Source organism: Megascapheus bottae, chromosome 7 (assembly GCF_031878675.1).
Source record: "Megascapheus bottae isolate mThoBot1 chromosome 7, mThoBot2.hap1, whole genome shotgun sequence".
In the NCBI taxonomy this organism is placed as follows: domain Eukaryota; kingdom Metazoa; phylum Chordata; class Mammalia; order Rodentia; family Geomyidae; genus Megascapheus; species Megascapheus bottae.
Window position 1 is genome coordinate 33,265,284 of NC_143515.1, and position 17,683 is coordinate 33,282,966.

At 46.2% G+C, this 17,683-nt stretch overlaps 1 protein-coding gene across 1 annotated transcript; it reads right to left on the reverse strand.

Annotated features, from left to right (window-relative positions):
* Window positions 1-727: 727 nt before the first annotated feature.
* Window positions 728-6,184, reverse strand: Noto (notochord homeobox). The gene is made up of 3 exons (XM_090337571.1): window positions 5,767-6,184; window positions 2,945-3,159; window positions 728-883 (listed from the first exon to the last, which is right to left on the reverse strand). The coding sequence occupies exons 1-3, from the start codon at window positions 6,182-6,184 to the stop codon at window positions 728-730; spliced, it is 789 nt and encodes a 262-aa protein (XP_090193697.1).
* Between the last annotated feature and the right edge of the window lie 11,499 nt (window positions 6,185-17,683).

Below are 17,683 nucleotides of genomic sequence, written 5' to 3' on the forward strand. Positions count from 1 at the left end.
TGGAAGGGAAGAAAACCCTGAATCATGGTTATGCAGTTGGGGAGTGGCGGGGGGAGGGGGGAGACAGCAACACTTAACTACCTTGTGAAAATACAGTGGAGCATATGAAAAGTGAGGGTGAATTTTTTTCTCTATTTAATAAAGATGAGGAGAAAAGGCATGTAGCTGAAGGTAGACGGTGGTCAGGTATCTTTTTTGGTCCAAGAAGACAACTTAGCCAGGGTTATTAGAAAGGTAAGAGAGCAAATAAAACTATGGGAAATAGACATGGGCTCTACAGCTCACCTTCCCCTCCTCCTCCTTGCTCTCAATTCTACATCTCTAGTACAGAAGAATCTTCTGTACTAGAGATCCTTTTCCTCCACAGCCAGGCAAAAAAAAGGACTAATTTCTGAGAACCCAGGACTGGTATGGTTACGACTCCCCCAGGTGAGAGGGGCCTATAAGCCTTAACATTTACAGACCCTTACTGCTGATTCTGAATGTTTTAAGTGCTTTACAGACATCTCACCTCTGGGAGAAATATGGTATTGAAATACCCATTATTCAGATGAAACAACATTTCTCAGATGTCCAGTTACTTAGCCAAGGATAGAGCTGGAATTGCTTGACAAAACTCGTCTGGTGCTCTCGGATCCAGAGGAGGCATTCATTGATACATAGAGCAGCTAGGACCAGAGGATGTCCTAGGCTCCCAGATAGCATGGAAGGGCCTCTGTCTCCATCTTCAGCTGCCTGATCCTGACTCCGCATCTTCTCTCTGGATGCTGCTGTCAGAGCTGCTGGTAGGCTCATCCACGGAAGCAGTGGTGGCAGACATGGCTGGTAGATTTTTTTGCTGCTTCTGATACTTGACCCGGCGGTTTTGGAACCAGATCCTCACCTATAATTGGGTGCAGTAAACAAACATCAGACTGTGGCTAGTAGGACCTGCTGTTCCGGAGTCCCAGAGTGTAAATCCCCTTACTGTCTGGTCAACATTTATTTTTCCTACTAAGGGGAGCACTTCCTTTAGAATACCTAGACAACTGGGCACTGGTGGCTCATGCCTGCAATCCTACTACTCAGGAGGCTAAGATCTGAGGATCATAGTTCAAAGCCAGCCTAGGAAGAAAAATCCCCACAAGACTCATCTCCAATTAGCCACTGAAAAAAACAGAAGTGGCACATGCTGTGACTCAAGTGGTAGAGCACTAGTCTTGAGAACAAAGAGGCTCAGGAACGGCACCCAGGCCCTGAATTTAAGTCTTACAACCACTACTACCAATACCACCATCACCAAAATACTCAGGTACTGTTCATCCATATGAATCATCTCTAGTGAATGCCTATAATTTTTTGAAACTATCCTAAGCTATAGTGACATAGTGGTGAGCAACAGAGATACCATCCTTACCCTCAGGGAGCGTGTGGTCTAGCAGAAATGGAGACTCCAAACAAATTCAAAGTGTATCAACACACAAATGGTAGTACACCTCAGGTTTGGGTCTGGAGGGTTCTGAGGACCCCGCATTCATCTAAGTTCAGAGGATGAGAACTCAGCCTGATGAGAAGAGATAGGAGCAGGCTAGGTAAAGCAAGGCACACCCTGTAGGATGTCTCTGACTTGGAAACTAAACTAAGAACACCTGAGGACCAGAAAGGAGACAAGCTTAACTACCAGTAAGTGAAGGTGAGAGGGGATAAGGTAGAAAAAATAAGAGAGGTTAACAATCAGCACCTTGAAAGCTACCAAGAGGAAGTGTGTCATCTTTGGGGCTTGTGAGTAGCACATGACACAGTACTATTATATCATAAGTGAATGGCAAACCTGGCAATGAAGAGTGGAAGAAGGCAGAAGCAGGAAGAGAGCTGAGGGTATAAATTAGGAACAAGGGGGAAAAAAACCACTTCTGAATACATCTTAGAGGAAGAAGTGTCATGGTGTGCTCTGTTTGGAAATGGGGAGGAAAAATCTAGAATGATTTAGACAGAGAGCTGCAAAAGAGGACAAGAAGAATTGTCTGGAAGCCAAAGGAAGAATTTGTTTCAGTAAAGGAAGGTATGGTCAACTGTATAGAGCATTGCTGAGTGCTGAGTTGAGAAAAGGAAAGCTTCTGTTGGTGTAGGTAACATGCAAGTTATCAGAGGTTTTCCTGAGAATTGTGATAGAATGGGAGGGGAAGAAGTGAAATTTGAATGAGTTAAAGAGTGAATGAAGGGGCTGGGAAGGTGACTTAATGGTAGAGTGCTTGCCTAGCATGCATGAAGCCTTAGGTTTGATTCCTCAGTACCACATAGACAATGCAAAGGTCCTGAGTTCAAGTCCCAGGACAGGCATGCATGCACGCACGCACAGTGAATAAGAAAGAAGACCTACCAAGTTCTTGAGAAGTTTGTGAACTGAGTAGAGAAATGGTACAATATCTGGAGGGAAGTATGAAGTTCAAGGATATATTCGCTGAGCATCAATGGCTCTCACCTGTAATCCTAGCTACTCAGAAGCTGAGAACTGGAGGCTCTAGAGTTGAGGCAGAAAAGTCCCTGATATTCCATCTCCAAAATAAGTACCAAAAAGCCAGGCTGGAGGCAAAGCTTAGGTGAGCTTCGGTGATAGAGTACCAGCCTAGCATGCAAGCTGAATAAGTGCAAGGCCCTGAGTACCTCCACTACTCGCAGCAAAAGTCTCTTGAATACTTAATTTTGCTGATAGCTCCCTTATTTAGCTATGGAAATATTTACCACAAAGCTCTAGATAATAAATATAGTTTCCATAATGTGACTCCAAACTACTACTACTCTCGTTACATAGGTTATTACAAATTAGAGCCTGTCTCCCCAATACTTTTTATACAGCAGAAGAAAACCCACGTCCCTGCCTTCCCTCTTATTATACAGAACCTTCCAGAGGTAATGTGAGCCCCCCCAGGCACAGCCCAGGCTCCACAGGTGTTCCTGCTCCCACCTGGTTCTCCGTGAGGTGGAGCCTGGCAGCCAGCTGGGCTCTCTTCTTCCCCACCAGATTATGATGTTTCGAAAACACTCTCTCCAGCTCCTGCAGCTGCTCCAGGTTAAACATAGTTCGAACCCTCTTTGGGTGTCTCTCACTTTCTCCACGATCCTTGGGAGGTACCAAGTCTAGGGGGCTCCACAGACCAGGACAGTGAGCCAGCTCCAAGCCTAAATAGAAGCCATCAGCAGGGGAGGAAGGAGCGTTAGCCAGCAGCGAGAAAGCACTTTCCCCACAGCCCTGCCTTCCTCCCTGCTAAGAAGGCAAAGTCAAAAGAAACTGCAGAAATAACTCATAACACAGAAATGAGAAAGAAGGGACAATGTCATGAGACTCCTTCTGTCTTCACTACTTTCTTGCCAAGTGGCTTGACTTCTGGCTCAAAATAGGAGTTTCCATCTTGACCTTCCTACTCCTGCTCTTTCTTTGTTCTAGGAAAGAGCAGAGTAAAGCTGAGAAGGAACCTCCAGAATTTTAACCCTTTTCATTCACTCAATAACTACTTTATAAATGTTTGCTGTGGGTCAAACATGGCATCAAGACAAAATAGAAAGTCCTAGGCATGAATGAGGTGTAAAATTCTTCCCATCTGTTTTTCTTGTGCTGGTACTTGGGCTTGAACTCTGAGCACTATCTCAGCATTCTCCCCTCCCCCTTCTCCAAAAGCTGGCTTACTACTACTAGAGACTAGAGTCATGTCTTTACTTCTATCTTTTTTTGCCAGTCTTGGGGCTTGAACATAGGGCCTTGAGCTTCTTTTTGCTCAAGGCTGGCACTCTAGCACTTCTGCTTTTTTCTGTTTATATGGAAATGAGGACTTGAATCAGGGCTTCATACATGTTAGGCAAGCACTCTACCACTAAACCACATTCCCAGCTCTACTTCTAACTTCTTGCTGGTTAATTGTAAATGGGAGTCTCACAGGCTTTCCTGCCTGGGCTGGCTTCAAACCACCATCTTTAGACCTCGGCCACCTGAGTAACTAGGATTATAGGCATAAGCCACCAGCACCACCTTCTTCCCAGTTTCTGAAGGCCAAAGTGTTCTGTTTACCTGGGGAAAGAAATGCCCTTGCCCTTTTATGGCAATACTGGGGTTTGAACTTAAGGCCTTCTGTTTGCTAGGCAGGTGCTCTACCACTTAAGCTATGTCTCCAGCAAAATATTCTCTATGGGACACACACTCAGCTCGTCAAGCTGTGAGCCACTGAAGACACATCAGCTACGGTATAAAGTGAGGATACAAAGGGGATGAGAGAGTGAACCACTGCATGCTCTATCTGGGAGGAGAATGTTCTAGACAAAGGCATGACTTGACAAGTACATTAACCATCCCCACCTAACCTGAGGGAGGCCCTGATGCCTGGCAATCGAGACTACCCAGTGAAGGGAGTGAGTGCCAGGATTCCAAACTGAACCCACCAGGAAGGTGCCTGCCTGCAGGAGGATAAAAAGACAAGAGCTGGGTACGGTGACTCATGCCTATGATCCTAGCTACTCAGGAGGCTGAGCTCTGGGGATCAAGGTTCAAAGCCAACCTAGGCACTAAAGTCCCTAAAAGTCTGTGACACTCTTATCTCTAATTAACCACTAGAAAACCAGAAGTAGCTCTGTGGCTCAAGGGGTAGGGCAGCAGCCTTGAGTTGAAAAGCTCAGGGACAACGCTCAGGCCCAGAAATCAAGCCTCAAACGACTGACTATAAAAGACCATGGTGAGTATGATGATAATTGACAGATAATGATGTGATAATGAGGGGCCGGGAGTTTGGCCTAGTGGTTAAAATGCTTGCCTAGCATGCATGAAGACCTGGGTTCGATTCCTCGGTACCACATACATAGAAAAAAGCCGGAAGTGGTGCTGAGGCTCAAGTGGTAGAGCTCTAGCCTTGAGAAAGTCCAAGGACAGTGCTCAGGCCCTGAGCTCAAGCCCAGGACTGGCAAAAAAACAAAAAAACAAAAAAAAACAAACAAACTCTACAAATGATGTGATAATGATGACAACGATGATGATGACAACAACAAGACAAGGAAAAGATCAGAAGAAACATAGCCTCACCTACCTGGTCTCTCCTAACTTATTTCAGAGTCTGAAATAGTAGCTGGGTGTTGGTGGCTTCTACCTGCCATTTAAGCTACTCAGAAGGCTGAGATCTGACGATCTAATTTCCAAACCAGCCCAGGCCAGAAAATCCACAAGGCTCTTATCTCTAATTCTTCATCTAAAAGCAAGTAGGGGTATGACTCAAGTGGTAGAGAACCAGTCCAGGGGTAAAAGCTAATTGACAGCATGCAGGCTCTGTGTTCAAGTCTCAGTGTTAGTACAAAAAATAAAAATCTAAAAAATCTTCTACATGCCAAGGGCCAGTGAGATAATGCCTATCTTCCTAGGAACTCAGGAGGCTGAGATCTGAGGATCATGGTTTGAAGGCAGCCTGGACAGGGCAAGAAAGTCGAGACTTGTCTATAATTAATCACAAAAAATGCCAGAAGTGGCACTATGGCTCAAGTGATAGAGTGCTAGCCTTAAGTTAATGGAGTGCCAAGATGGGGAGAGGGCCTAAGCCTGGAGTTCTAGCCCCGGGCCAGACAAAACAAAACACTTCTACTTGACAACAAAAATGTCAAAATCCAAGTTGAAAGGCCAATGAGCTGAGGGAAAATATCTGATACTCATTACAAAGGGCTAGTTTTCCCATTAGAAAAAGGAGTTTCTACAACTGGATCATTTCAAATGCCCCAGTCCTCTACTGTATCCCTCTGCCCACAAACCCGACCTACCTGGGATGCCAGGGCCCTGCATACAGTAAAAGTGCTCCATGTGCAGCTGGGGCACCGAGGGCTGGGAGTACAACGGGTAGGTGGGCAGCCACGTCGCTGCTGCCGTCGGGTAGGTCCAATACAGAGCCGAGGCAGGACACCCGGGGAGAGCGGCCCAGGGGCTCCACCCCAGGCACCGTGTGACTGGCGGAGGGGAGGTGGCTTGCGCGCGGGGACCGGGCCTCGCCAGGATGGCCTCGATGGAGAAGGAGGACTCCAGGCGACCGCCAGCTGCGGGCAAGCCTAGCCCCTGCGGCGGTGGCGGCGGCGGCGGGCAGCGAGGGCACCCGGGGGACTGGGATGCTGGAGAGCACCCCGAGCGCTGGGACAGGACCAGAGCTGCCGCCGGATCGGACTGCTGGGGCGCAGGGTCGGGCATGACGCGACCCCGGGACCGGAGAGGAGCCCAGGGCCCCTGCGCTGCGTGGAGAAGACCCTAAACCTGACTGTGTGCTAAGGTTTTTTAAACTCGGAGGGGCGGGGCAGGGAGGGACTAGGGCTGGGCTTCCTTCCTGGGGCAGAGGTGGGGTCTTTTGGAACTTTTGTTTGTTTTGTGAGGGTCTTGGAGCTTTAGCCTAGGGCCTGGGCGCTGTTCCTCAGCTTTTCTTTTGCTCAAGGGTAGAACTCTACTATGTGAGCCACAGCTCCACTTCCAGCTTTATGGATGATTAATTGGAAATAAGTCTCAAGGATTTTCCTGCCCTGATTGGCTTTGAACAATAATCCTAAAATCAAATCTCAGTCTTGGGAGGATCTAGGATTACAGGCATGATGGCTTAAACATAAGCCTATATATATTTATATATATTCCTATATATCTTTTCTTTTCGTTATTGGGGATTGAATCCAGGACATTGCACTTGCTCAGCAAGTGCTCTGCCACTGAGCTACATCCCAACCCTTAAACATGCTTCTTTTCTTTTCTTTCTTTCTTCCTTTTTTTTTTTTTATTTTTGTGGGACATGAGGCTTGAACTCTGGGTCTGGGCACTGTCCCTGAGCTCTTCCACTCAGGGTTACCACCCTACCCCTGGCCTGACCATTGGCTCTTCAGCTCAAGGCTACTGCCCTACCCCTACAGCTACAGCCCCACTTCCCCTTTTCTAGAGATTAATTGGAGATAAGAGTCTCCTCATCTTTAGTGCCCAGGCTGGCTTTGAACCACCGTCCTCAGATCTCAGCCTCTTAAGTAGCTAGGATTATAGGCATGAGCCACCACGCCCAGTTTAAACATGCTTCTTGGTAAACATATTTGTGAATTTTTGTTGAGTGTATACCTAGGAATAGTTGTGAAATCATAGGACATTTCTATGTTCAATTTATGTGAAACCTGCATTTCATTTGCTCTGAAATCCATGATTTGATCAGAATAATGCCATGATAGTAAATGAGGTAGTCTATAAGCTTATAAATGGTAATTTTGATGGAAGACCAGCTTAAATCAGAAAACATATTTTCCAGTAAGATCAAAGCATTTTCCCCTTTCTAGTATTTGGTTGATTTTCATACTGTAGACTCAGTTTGCCTTTCCTGTTGGGGACCCACTGACCCTTTGTGGTCTGATATTATTATTGTTGTTGTTATTATTGCCAGTTCTAGGGCTTGAACTCAGGGCCTGAGCACTGTCCCTGAACTTCTTTTGCTCAAGGCTAGGGCTCTACTGTTTGAGCCACAGTGCCATTTCTGTCTTTTTCTGTCTTTTGTGGTACTGAGGAATTGAACCCGGGAATTCAAGCATGCTAGGCAAATACCCTACCACTAGCCACATTACTAGTCCTGCTTTTTTTTTTTTTTTTTTTTTTTTTCCAGTCCTGGGCTTGAGCTCAGGGCCTGAGCACTGTCCTTGGACTTTCTCAAGGCTAGAGCTCTACCACTTGAGCCTCAGCACCATTTCTGGCTTTTTTCTGTGCATGTGGTGTCGAGGAATCGAACCCGGGTCTTCATGCATGCTAGGCAAGCACTTTAACCACTAGGCCAAACTCCCCGCCCCCTTTTTTTTTTTTGCCAGTCCTGGGCTTGAGCTCAGGGCCTGAGCACTGTCCTTGGACTTTCTCAAGGCTAGAGCTCTACCACTAGAGCCTCAGCACCACTTCTGGCTTTTTTCTATGTATGTGGTACCGAGGAATCGAACCCGGGTCTTCATGCATGCTAGGCAAGCACTTTAACCACTAGGCCAAACTCCCGGCCCCCCCCCCCTTTTTTTTTTTTTTTTTTAAGGTTGCAATCCTCCTGTCTTAGTCTCTCAAATGTTAAAATTATAGGTATGGAGCCAGGAGTTTGCCCTAGTGGTAGAGTGCTTGCCTACCATGCACGACCTGGGTTCGATTCCTCAGTACCACATACATAGAAAAAAAAAAAGCTGGAAGTGGTGCTGAGGCTCAAGTGGTAGAGCTCTAGCCTTGAGAAAATCCAAGGACAGTGCTCAGGCCCTGAGCTCAAGCCCAGGACTGGCAAAAAATAAAAATAAAAATTATAGTTGGGCCGGGAGTTTGGCCTAGTGGTAGAGTGCTTGCCTAGCATGCACAAAGACCCGGGTTCGATTCCTTGGCACCACATACATAGAAAAAAAGCTGGAAGTGTTGCTGTGGCTCAAGTGGTAGAGCTCTAGCCTTGAGAAATGTCCAAGGACAGTGCTCAGGGCCTGAGTTCAAGCCCCACAACTGGCCAAAAAAAAAAAAAATTATAGGTATGTAACCACCAATCCTCCAACCTGGCTTTTCGTCAATTCTTTTATGCCATGTGTTCTTGGAAAAAGTAAACATACCTACTTTGTCTTTAAGTTCTTTTTCTTTTTATTCTTTTTTTGTGTGTGTGTGTTTGGGGGTCATGTGTCATGGGGCTTGAACTCAAACTCAGCCTGGGCACTATCTCTGAGCTCTTCAGCTCAAGGCTACTGCCCTACCCTTGAGCCAAGCCCCATTTCCTGTTTTCTAGAGCTTAATTGGAGATAAGAGTCTCGGGTCCTTTTGTGCTTGGACTGGCTCTGAACCTTGATCCTCAGAACTCAGCCTCCTGAATAGCTTGGATTACAGGCGTGAGCCACTGTGTCTAGCTTGTCTTTAAGTTCTATCACTTAATCATCCAGGCCTGGTACTTCACCATCCCCATAGCAGACATTCCCATCATCATTTCTAGGCAACAGAGGATAGCCACTAAAGATTTCTTAAAGGATATCAGAACGTTCCTCTTGAATGTGTTGCTCACAGACCTGGTGTTAAGTGATAGATAAACAGATCTTCTGTGATAAATCTATACTAGCTTTCTAATATTCTTTAGCTGGTAGAATCCTTTTATACTGTATCATAGAAGTTCATTTCTGGAAAATCCAGTAGACGCTTTCTCTCCAGTTAACTAGGAAAAAAAAAAAGCCAGAAGTGGAACTGTGGCTCAAATGGTAGAGCACAAGACTGGAGCAAAAAAGCTTAGGGGTGGCCAGGAGTTTAGCCTAGTGGTAAAATGCTTGCCTAACAGGCACGAAGACCCAGGTTCGATTCCTTGGTACCACATACATAGAAAGACGCTGGAAATGGTGTTGAGGCTCTAGTGGTAGAGGCTCTAGCGTTGAGAAAAGTCCAAGGACAGTGCTCAGGCCCTGAGCTCAAGCCCCACAACTGGCAAACAACAAATGCTTAGGGACAGCACTGAGACCGAGTTCTAGTCCTAGTACATATACAAACACACACATGCACACACACTCATGTCACTGAACAAGCTGTTAGAGTCCCTGAAGCTAACACATTGAGTGTGTAATCTCTGCTAAGTGAGTTACTGATTTTGTTTCTATCCTGATGTCACATGTTTGGGATCTGTGTCCATACATTTCCTGAGGTTTCTGTCCATGTAAACTGGTGTCTATCACATCTTCCCAATGTAATGCTTTGTACTTGGTCTTCTGGGACTTCTCTGGACTTTGGCCTACAAGCATTGGGAGGAACTGGAAGTAGGTGGAAGCCTATCACTTGAGGGAGGACTGTTACAGGTAGTTTAAGCAAGAAGAGTTCTGAGAGAAAGTTCATCAGAATTTAGCTCATGGTCTATAGATTCCTTGTCATCTGACCATACGTATTGCCCATTATGGTTTTCAGGATCTCACTTCTTTCCAGTTGAAGACCTCATTTTTTTGTTTTTGTTTTTGTGCTGGTCCTAGAGCATGAATTCAGGGGTTGGGTGCTGCTGTCCCAACCAAAGATCTCATTTTTAACAGAAGAGATCAGAAGTGGTGCTGTGACTCAACATGGTAGAGCACTAGCCTTGAGCTGAAGAGCTCAGGAACAATGCCCAAGCCCTGAGTTCAAGCCCCACAACAGACATTAAAAAACAAAAACAAAGTTGGGTACTGGTGGCTCACACCTTTAATCCTAGCTACTCAGGAAGCTGAGATCCTCAATCCTCAGATTGAGCTTCAAAGCCAGCCTGGGAACTAAAGTCTGTGAATCTATCTCCAGTTAACCATCCAAAAACTGGAAGTGGCACTGTGGCTCAACTGGTAGAGCACTAGCCACTAGCCTTGATCTGAAGAGCTCAAACAACAACAAAAAAAACCACAAGATCTGCAAGTTGGGAATGTAATTTGTCCTAGAGAAGAGCTAGGAGTCCTTCACACTGCAAGTTGAGCCGTACATTTAGCCCAGCATTTTGTTGGTTAATTGGAGATGGAGGGTCTCACAGAATTTTCTTAGTGGCTTTGAAACCCAAGCATTTGTGTTTTATAAGTAAGAAGCACTGGGTCCTGACTTTTTTTTTTTTTTTTTTTTTTTTGCCAATTCTGGGGCTTGATGAACTCAGGGCCTAGATAAATATGCTACCAGGAAGCCACATTCCCAGTGTCCTAGCTGGATTTGCGCTCTTAATCCTCTTGCCTCTCAGTCCAAAGTGTTGAGATTCCCAACTTGTACCAACAAGCTCGCGTTTCATCACATTATCCCACCCAGGTTTGTTTTTTGTTTTGTTTTGCTTTTAAGCCAGTCCTTGGGCTTGAACTCAGGACATGGGTACTGTCCTTGGACACTTTTTGCTCAAAACTAGTGCTCTGCCACTTGAGCCATAGCACCAACTCTGGCTTTTTCGGTGTATGTGTACTGAGGAATTGAACCCACGGCTTCATGTATGCTAAGCAAACACTCTACCACTAGGCCAAAATGCTGGCCCCTCATCAAAGCTTTGACTCCTATAAATACCTGATTAGTGTTGTTTACAGATGATGATTTTTTTTCCTTCTATTACTTAGTATGAACTACCAGTTATCTCTTTACCCTCAGTAACTTCTGCTGAGAGTGTTTACTATATTTAAGTTTAATTAGATCACAGAATCTTCAGATAACAAGACCAAGTTCACAATTTACTGTTCCTCTTTAAAAGATCCTTTATCAGTCATGATCTTGAGAAGCAGAACTCTGAGTGAATAAGGATTTCTTAGGAGAATTTGACCCTATATAATTGTGAGAGTTGGTTACATAGTTGTTGTTTTGTTGGCCTGGCCTAGGTGCTGTTCCTGAGCCTTTTTTTTTTTTTTCCTCAAGGCTAGTGCTCTACCACTGGAGCATTTTTTGGTGGCTAATCAGAAATCAGAGTCTTAGGGACTTTCCTGCCCTGGCTGGCAGATCTCAGTCTTCTGAACACCTAGAGTTACAGGTGGGCACCCAGCTGATTACCTACATTTTTATGAAAGCATTATTTCTTTGGACTGAGGTCTTCAGGTAGGTAGTTGGGATGGAAGGATGGATGTGAAGGTAAGGAAAAGTAAAAACAAAGTGGAACCAGAGGGAAGAGTAAGAATGTACTGGAGCCACACGCTGAAGGTACATGTCTGTTCAGGAGACTGAGACAAGGAGGAGCATGATTTGAGGCCAGGGGGGTAAAAAAGTCAGCTGGATTCTATCTCCAAATTAACAGTTTAAATGTAGGATTAGAGGTATGGATTGAGTGGAAGAATACAAGCTGAGCTAGTGCAAGGCCCTGAGTTCAACCCTCAGGCCCTTCCTCCAAGTTCTCTTTGCTGGTATGGGTGCCCCTAAGATGAGCTGAAGTCCTTCATGCTGGAACTAAGCTCAGATACTTTTCTGAGGGAAATAAAAAAGGCTTGGGTGGAGCTGAAGAAGCTTGGAGCTAGCTCTTTTCAAATTAAGCCAGCAAATGAACATGGCTGCTCTCCTAGCCCTAAAACATCCTGAGCTTCCCCCAGACTTCTCTGTGGCCACTCTTGCCCAGAGCCATGCTAGGAATAAAATTCTGAGGAATGTAGCCAAGTTGACACAATAGAAGAAGGACAGCACCCAAGATTAAAAGGTCTAATCAAAATGGAGATGAGCTCTGTCTGTAGTGGGAGAGTTGATACAATGTGGGAGGGACAACTTTGGGTATTGTTTTATTTCTTTACAGAAAACAACTTCTAAAATGTTTGATAAAGCTGAGTGGTGGCAGGCTCATGGATATTATTTTTATTTATTTTGTGCCAGTGTTGGGGCTTGAACTCAGGGCCTGGGTGTTGACCCTGAGCTGTTTTTGCTCATGGCTAGTGCTCTACCACTGGAGCCATAGCTCTTCTTATGGTTTTTTTTTTTTTTTTGGCTAATTGGAGAGCAGAGTCTCAGGGACTTTTCTGCCCTGGCAGACAGACTCTTCTGAGCACTTAGGGTTTCAGGCATGACCCAGTGGCTCCTGGATAAAAGTTTTTTGTTTTTTTTTTTCATCAGTTGTGGGGCTTGAACTCAGGGCCTGGGCACTATCTCTGAACTTTGTGCTCAAGGCTAGGACTCTACTGCTTAAAACATAAAGACACTTCAGTTTAGGACAGATAGATGCCAGTAAGGGAGTCACCTTTTACCTTGTACCTCAAGCCTCAGGTCTTTGCATGGTAACTCGCTGTGTATGGAATACTGCTGAGGACTGTGAACTCTGCAAGCAAGATTATGCCATGGAAATGTGGGGACAGTGACTTTGTTACAGTCCCTGCAGCATAGGAGCCATCGTTTGTGTTTGGGACTCATGCATTTAGAAGCTGGGCTCACAAGACTAGACAGTGGTCTAGGAGTGGTTGGGCCCATAGCTCAGGAATAGTGGAATACACAAGGTCTGGCATCCTGAGCAGTCCAATAAAAGGACATAGTGGTTATTGAGCAGATTGGTGAAGAGAATAGTATGAAGCCTGTGAACTGACCTAAAAGAGGTACTGGATAGGGCCAGAAGAGTGGCCTAATGGAAGAGTGCTTGCCTAGTATGCACGAATCCCTGGGTTCAGTTCCTCAGTACCCATACACAGCAAAAACTGGAAATGGTGCTGTGTCTCAAGTGGTTGAGCACTAGCCTTGAGAAAGCCCAAAGACAGTGCACAGGCCCTGAAAGCAAGCCCTAGGACTGCCCCCCCCAAAAAAGATGAAAAGAATTGATAATATCTGGTTTTGGTGAAACATACAGAAATAGGCACTCATAAAATACAAGTATGGGGCCAGGAGTTTGGCCTAGTGGTAGAGTGCTTGCCTAGCATGCATGAAAACCCAGGTTTGATTCCTCAGTACCACATACATAGAAAAAAGCCGGAAGTGGTGCTGAGGCTCAAGTGGTAGAGCTCTAGCCTTGAGAAAGTCCAAGGACAGTGCTCAGACCCTGAGCTCAAGCCCAGGACTGGCAAAAAAAAAAATACAATTATGGGTGTGAATGTGTGGGTATGTTCTGGGTATATGTATCAAAGTGTGTGTATATGTGTACATATACATATACATTCATGTACACAAATATTTGTCACCTATGTACATATATGCATACATGTGTTTCTCTAGGAGCCCTCCAGCTTCCTTAAACCAATTCTTCCCCTCTCCCCATTCTTCTCTCCCCTATGGTCTCTTCCTCCTGTCTTAATCCATTAGTTTGCAGGTGAAGGGAATAAAGAAGAAGAGGAGGGAAGTATAATAATAACTATAAGAACTATAACATTTCCAGATCACTCAGGATCCGCACTAAGGTATGTGACTGGAGTAAGGGACAAGTTTCTTCTCAGGACTGTGGGAAGAAACACAGATGCAGCCACAGCTTCAGTCCTAGTGGAGCTTCCAGTGCACCCTTTGCTGCCTTTCCCCACAATACCTTGAATCTTTGCCACCTTCACCTTTTCCATTTTGTCTTTTATCTGTTGTGGGGTTTGAACTCAGGGCCTGGGTGCTATCTCTGGAGATAAGAGTCTTATGGACTTTCCTGCTCAGACTGGCTTCAAACTATGATCCTCAGATCTTAGCCTCCCTGTCCCCCCCCCCCCCAGAGTACCTATGATTACAGGCATGAGCCACCTGTACCAGGCCAAAGTAAATTTTTTTTTTTCTGGCCCTGAAGCTTGAACTCAGGGACTGGGTGCTGTCTCTGAGCCTCTTTGTATTCAAGACTAGCACTCTATCACTTGAGCCACAGAGTTTTTTATAGTATTTTTTTGGAGATAAGAGTTTTACAGGGACTTTCCTGCCTGGGCCGACTTTGAAGTGTGATCCTCAAATCTCAGCCTTCTGAGTAGCTAGGATGGCAAGTGTGAGCCACCAGTGCCCAGCTACTGTCCCATGTACATCCCCTCCTTTTCAGTCCTCTCTTCTCCTTTCTCCTCTCTCCTCTTTCCAAAGGAAGCCTTTTCATCCCCCAAAGAGGTGCTAGCTGTCTCAGGTGGTAGACCTCCTGCCTAACTAGCAAGTGCAAGGCCCTCGATTAAAAGCTGAGGACTACCAACAGAACACAACACGACAAAACAACACAAGGCATTGATGGCTTACACCTACAACCTTAGATACTTAGGAAGCTGAGATCTGAAGTTCTGGGTTCAAAGCCAGTCCAGGCAGACAAATCCAAAACCAGCAAAAAGAAAATCCAGAAGTAGAGATGTGGCTCAAGTGGTAGAGTGCCAGCCTTGAGCAAAACTCCCAAGTAAGTGGGAGAGTATGGTCACTGGACTTAATGCCTTAGTATAGGCACAAACCAAAACTAATAATGGAAACAAAAACAGAGAGATGAAGATGGGTGCCAGAGGCTCATGCCCAGAATCCTCTATACTCAGGAGGCTGAGATCCGAGGATCAAGGTTCAAAGCCATCCCGGGCAGAAGAGTCAGTGAGACTCTACTCTTCAATAAACTACTCAGAAAAAGCTGTAAGTGGCACTGAGGCTCAAATGGTAGAGCAATAGCCTTGAGCACAAAGAGGCTCTGGGACAGCACTCAGGCCCAGAGTTCAAGCCTCGGGACTGGCAAAACAACAGCAGAACCCAACACAAGAGAGATGCTAAATGGTAGGCAACCCTATCAGGTCTTAAGCAGTGAGTGCTCTGCAAGGTAAGAGGGCCTGCGACTCCATACCTACTCCTGTGCCCAGGTCTTGCCAAGGCCATCTGAGCTCCAACCCACACATCTCCTTCCTTACCTCTCCCGCATCCCCTGCACCTGACAGGCCAAGAGCAAACAAGGTTGTTTGTTCCTTCCGCCTTGGAATGCACAGTCAGCTAGGGGTGATGTATGCTAACACACACTGCACTTTGCAGTTACCTGGTGTTTCTAAACTTTTTTTTTTTTTAAACGAATGCTGCTTTGAAGACCTTCTCTGAAATCTATGTTCTTTAATTAGACTGAAGTTAACAAACACGTATTTGTTTGAGGCTCTTTCTGTGAGCTGTGTTTTATGAGAGTTACAAAGAGCAGCGATGATTAGTTTCCACCCCAGGGTGCTTGGGTCTGGGAGGAGAGGGGAGGGAAGGGAGAGATTCATCTGCAACTACACAACAACAAAAGGCAAAAACTAAAAGTCAAACCAAAGGGGCCAATTTCTCTGGGAATCTGGATGGAGAAATCAATGAAACTTTGGCAGTCCAAGGCTCTCAGCAGGAGACCTTTCTCTGCAGATATCTTCAGAGAAAGGAAAGCCTGCCTGGCAGGGTGCAGGAGCAAGTGAGATGCAGAAAGAAATGATGCAGGGGAGAAAAAGGCTAGTCTGGTCCTTTAGGGGTGGCCACCTTTGAGGATGAGCAAGGCAGAAAAAGCCTTGGTCAGAGAGGACGGGTAAGGACCAAAGTGGACAACACTTGTGCAGTGGAGAACTTTGGGGCTTGTTGGCCAACCAGTCAAAGCCCTATGTACTAAATCAGACCTTCCCCTGTCCCCAGCCACCTGTTTAGGCTCTGCAAATGGGCTGCTGTGACGAGAGCCTTTGCCGCCTGCCCTAAGGTGGGAGGGTGAGTCCAGGAGGAGAGCGGGATGGGAGAAGCCACGCTGATGGGACACTAGAAGTCCTGAGAGACATTACCCGGCCAGGTGCAGGGGTTGGCCATCAGCTGGGGGCTCAAGTGGGAGGGCTCTGCTCAACACCGCCTGGGGTTCCTGTGAGGAAGTTTGTGTCCAGACTGAATTTGTTTGCTGTTCACACGTGCATGGAAAACTGCCCCCTTGGAGTCCTGTCTTCAAATGTGGGGGTGGTGTGGGAAGAAAGAGCATGGGCTAACCCCCCCACCCTCATTCCTACTCTCCCTCAGAGAATTATCCAGGGAGAGCCAATGTTGCTGCAGAGAACTCGAATCCCACTGGAATAAGCTGCAGAGGGGCTCAGGCTGCCTCCTTCTTGTCCTTGGAGAAAAGTCAGTGAGGAATCTCTGGTGCAAGGGTTTGGAGGTTAGCAGGGAACCCCAGTGAGGAACAAATGACCATAATGCTGGCACCCCATCTTTGAGATTTTGGCTTGTTTGGTGTCAGGGTATGGCCAGAGTGTTGGGAGTGGGAAAGGCCTCCTAAGTGATACCATCGTGAAGCCAGCACCCACCACCAGTGTTCTACAGGTCCAACCTGGCCCTGCTTGTGAGCTGCCTGGACTCTGCTGTAGCTCTAGCAGTATGACTGGCTTGGGGACTCAGGATTCCCATCTGACTTTCCAGGGGCAGCTAGTGCTCTGTCCAGGAACAGTTAGGCAGAGTAGCAAACAAACTCTGCCCCTGCTTTGCCTTCCTCATTTAAGTTGTCTTCATTGCTTAGAGGAAACCTGACACTGTTCACCTAGCCCACTTTTTCCCCATTGTTCCACAGTGATTTTTTTTTTTTTTTTTTTGCCAGTCCTGGGCTTGGGCTCAGGGCCTGAGCACTGTCCTTGGACTTTCTCAAGGCTAGAGCTCTACCACTTGAGCCTCAGCATCACTTCCAGCTTTTTTCTATGTATGTGGTACCGAGGAATCAAACCTGGGTTTTCGTGCATGCTAGGCAAGCACTTTAACCACTAGACCAAACTCCCGGCCCCTCCACAGTGATTTATAGACATCTCAGCCTCTTTGGCCAAGGCAAGTCCTTTAGGGTTCCTCTGAGTCTAGGTGAACAGAATAGATTCCTGATCTGAAAAGCAAACCAAATCAACAAATGACAGGGAGTGTGGCAGAGAAGCACAGGGCAGAAGGTGCAGTCACAACTTCTTTGATGAAGTCAGGTCTGCTAGATAGATAGGACATAGACAGCATGTGGCAGTGTGTTTCCCAAGATGACTTCCCACACGCTTTGTGGCACAGTGGCCCAACCATTTCTCCAGCTCTTCTTCTTGGGTCTGGACTAGTCCTGGTGGTTACTGTATACCCTGTAACTTCTGACCTTTGTGATCTGAGATCCTGATCCAGCCTCTCAAGCTATCCTGCTAGGCCCCTAGATTTGTGAATGAATTTATTCTGGGCAGTTCAGCCCCAGCCATCCTGCAATGGCAGTCAAAACAAGCTACATGATTTGTGGAGCCCAGTGCTTGATAAGGGTTCTGTTGTTCAAAAGCCATTCAGCAAAATGTGGAAATATGAGTTTCGTTGTTCAAAAGCCATTCAGAATTTCATGAGGGTGATATCAATGCATTGAACTAACTGCAAAGCCTCTGAGCTTGGAACTCACATGAAGCTAGG

Bases quoted from the DNA above. Each gene is read 5' to 3' on its own strand.
- Noto (XM_090337571.1), bottom strand. From the start codon at position 6,184: ATGCCCGACCCTGCGCCCCAGCAGTCCGATCCGGCGGCAGCTCTGGTC. The intron at 3,160-5,766 runs GTAGGTCGGGTT...GCTTCTATTTAG, and splicing joins GCAGGGCCCTGGCATCCCAG to GCTTGGAGCTGGCTCACTGT. The intron at 884-2,944 runs GTGGGAGCAGGA...ACCCAATTATAG, and splicing joins TCCACCTCACGGAGAACCAG to GTGAGGATCTGGTTCCAAAA.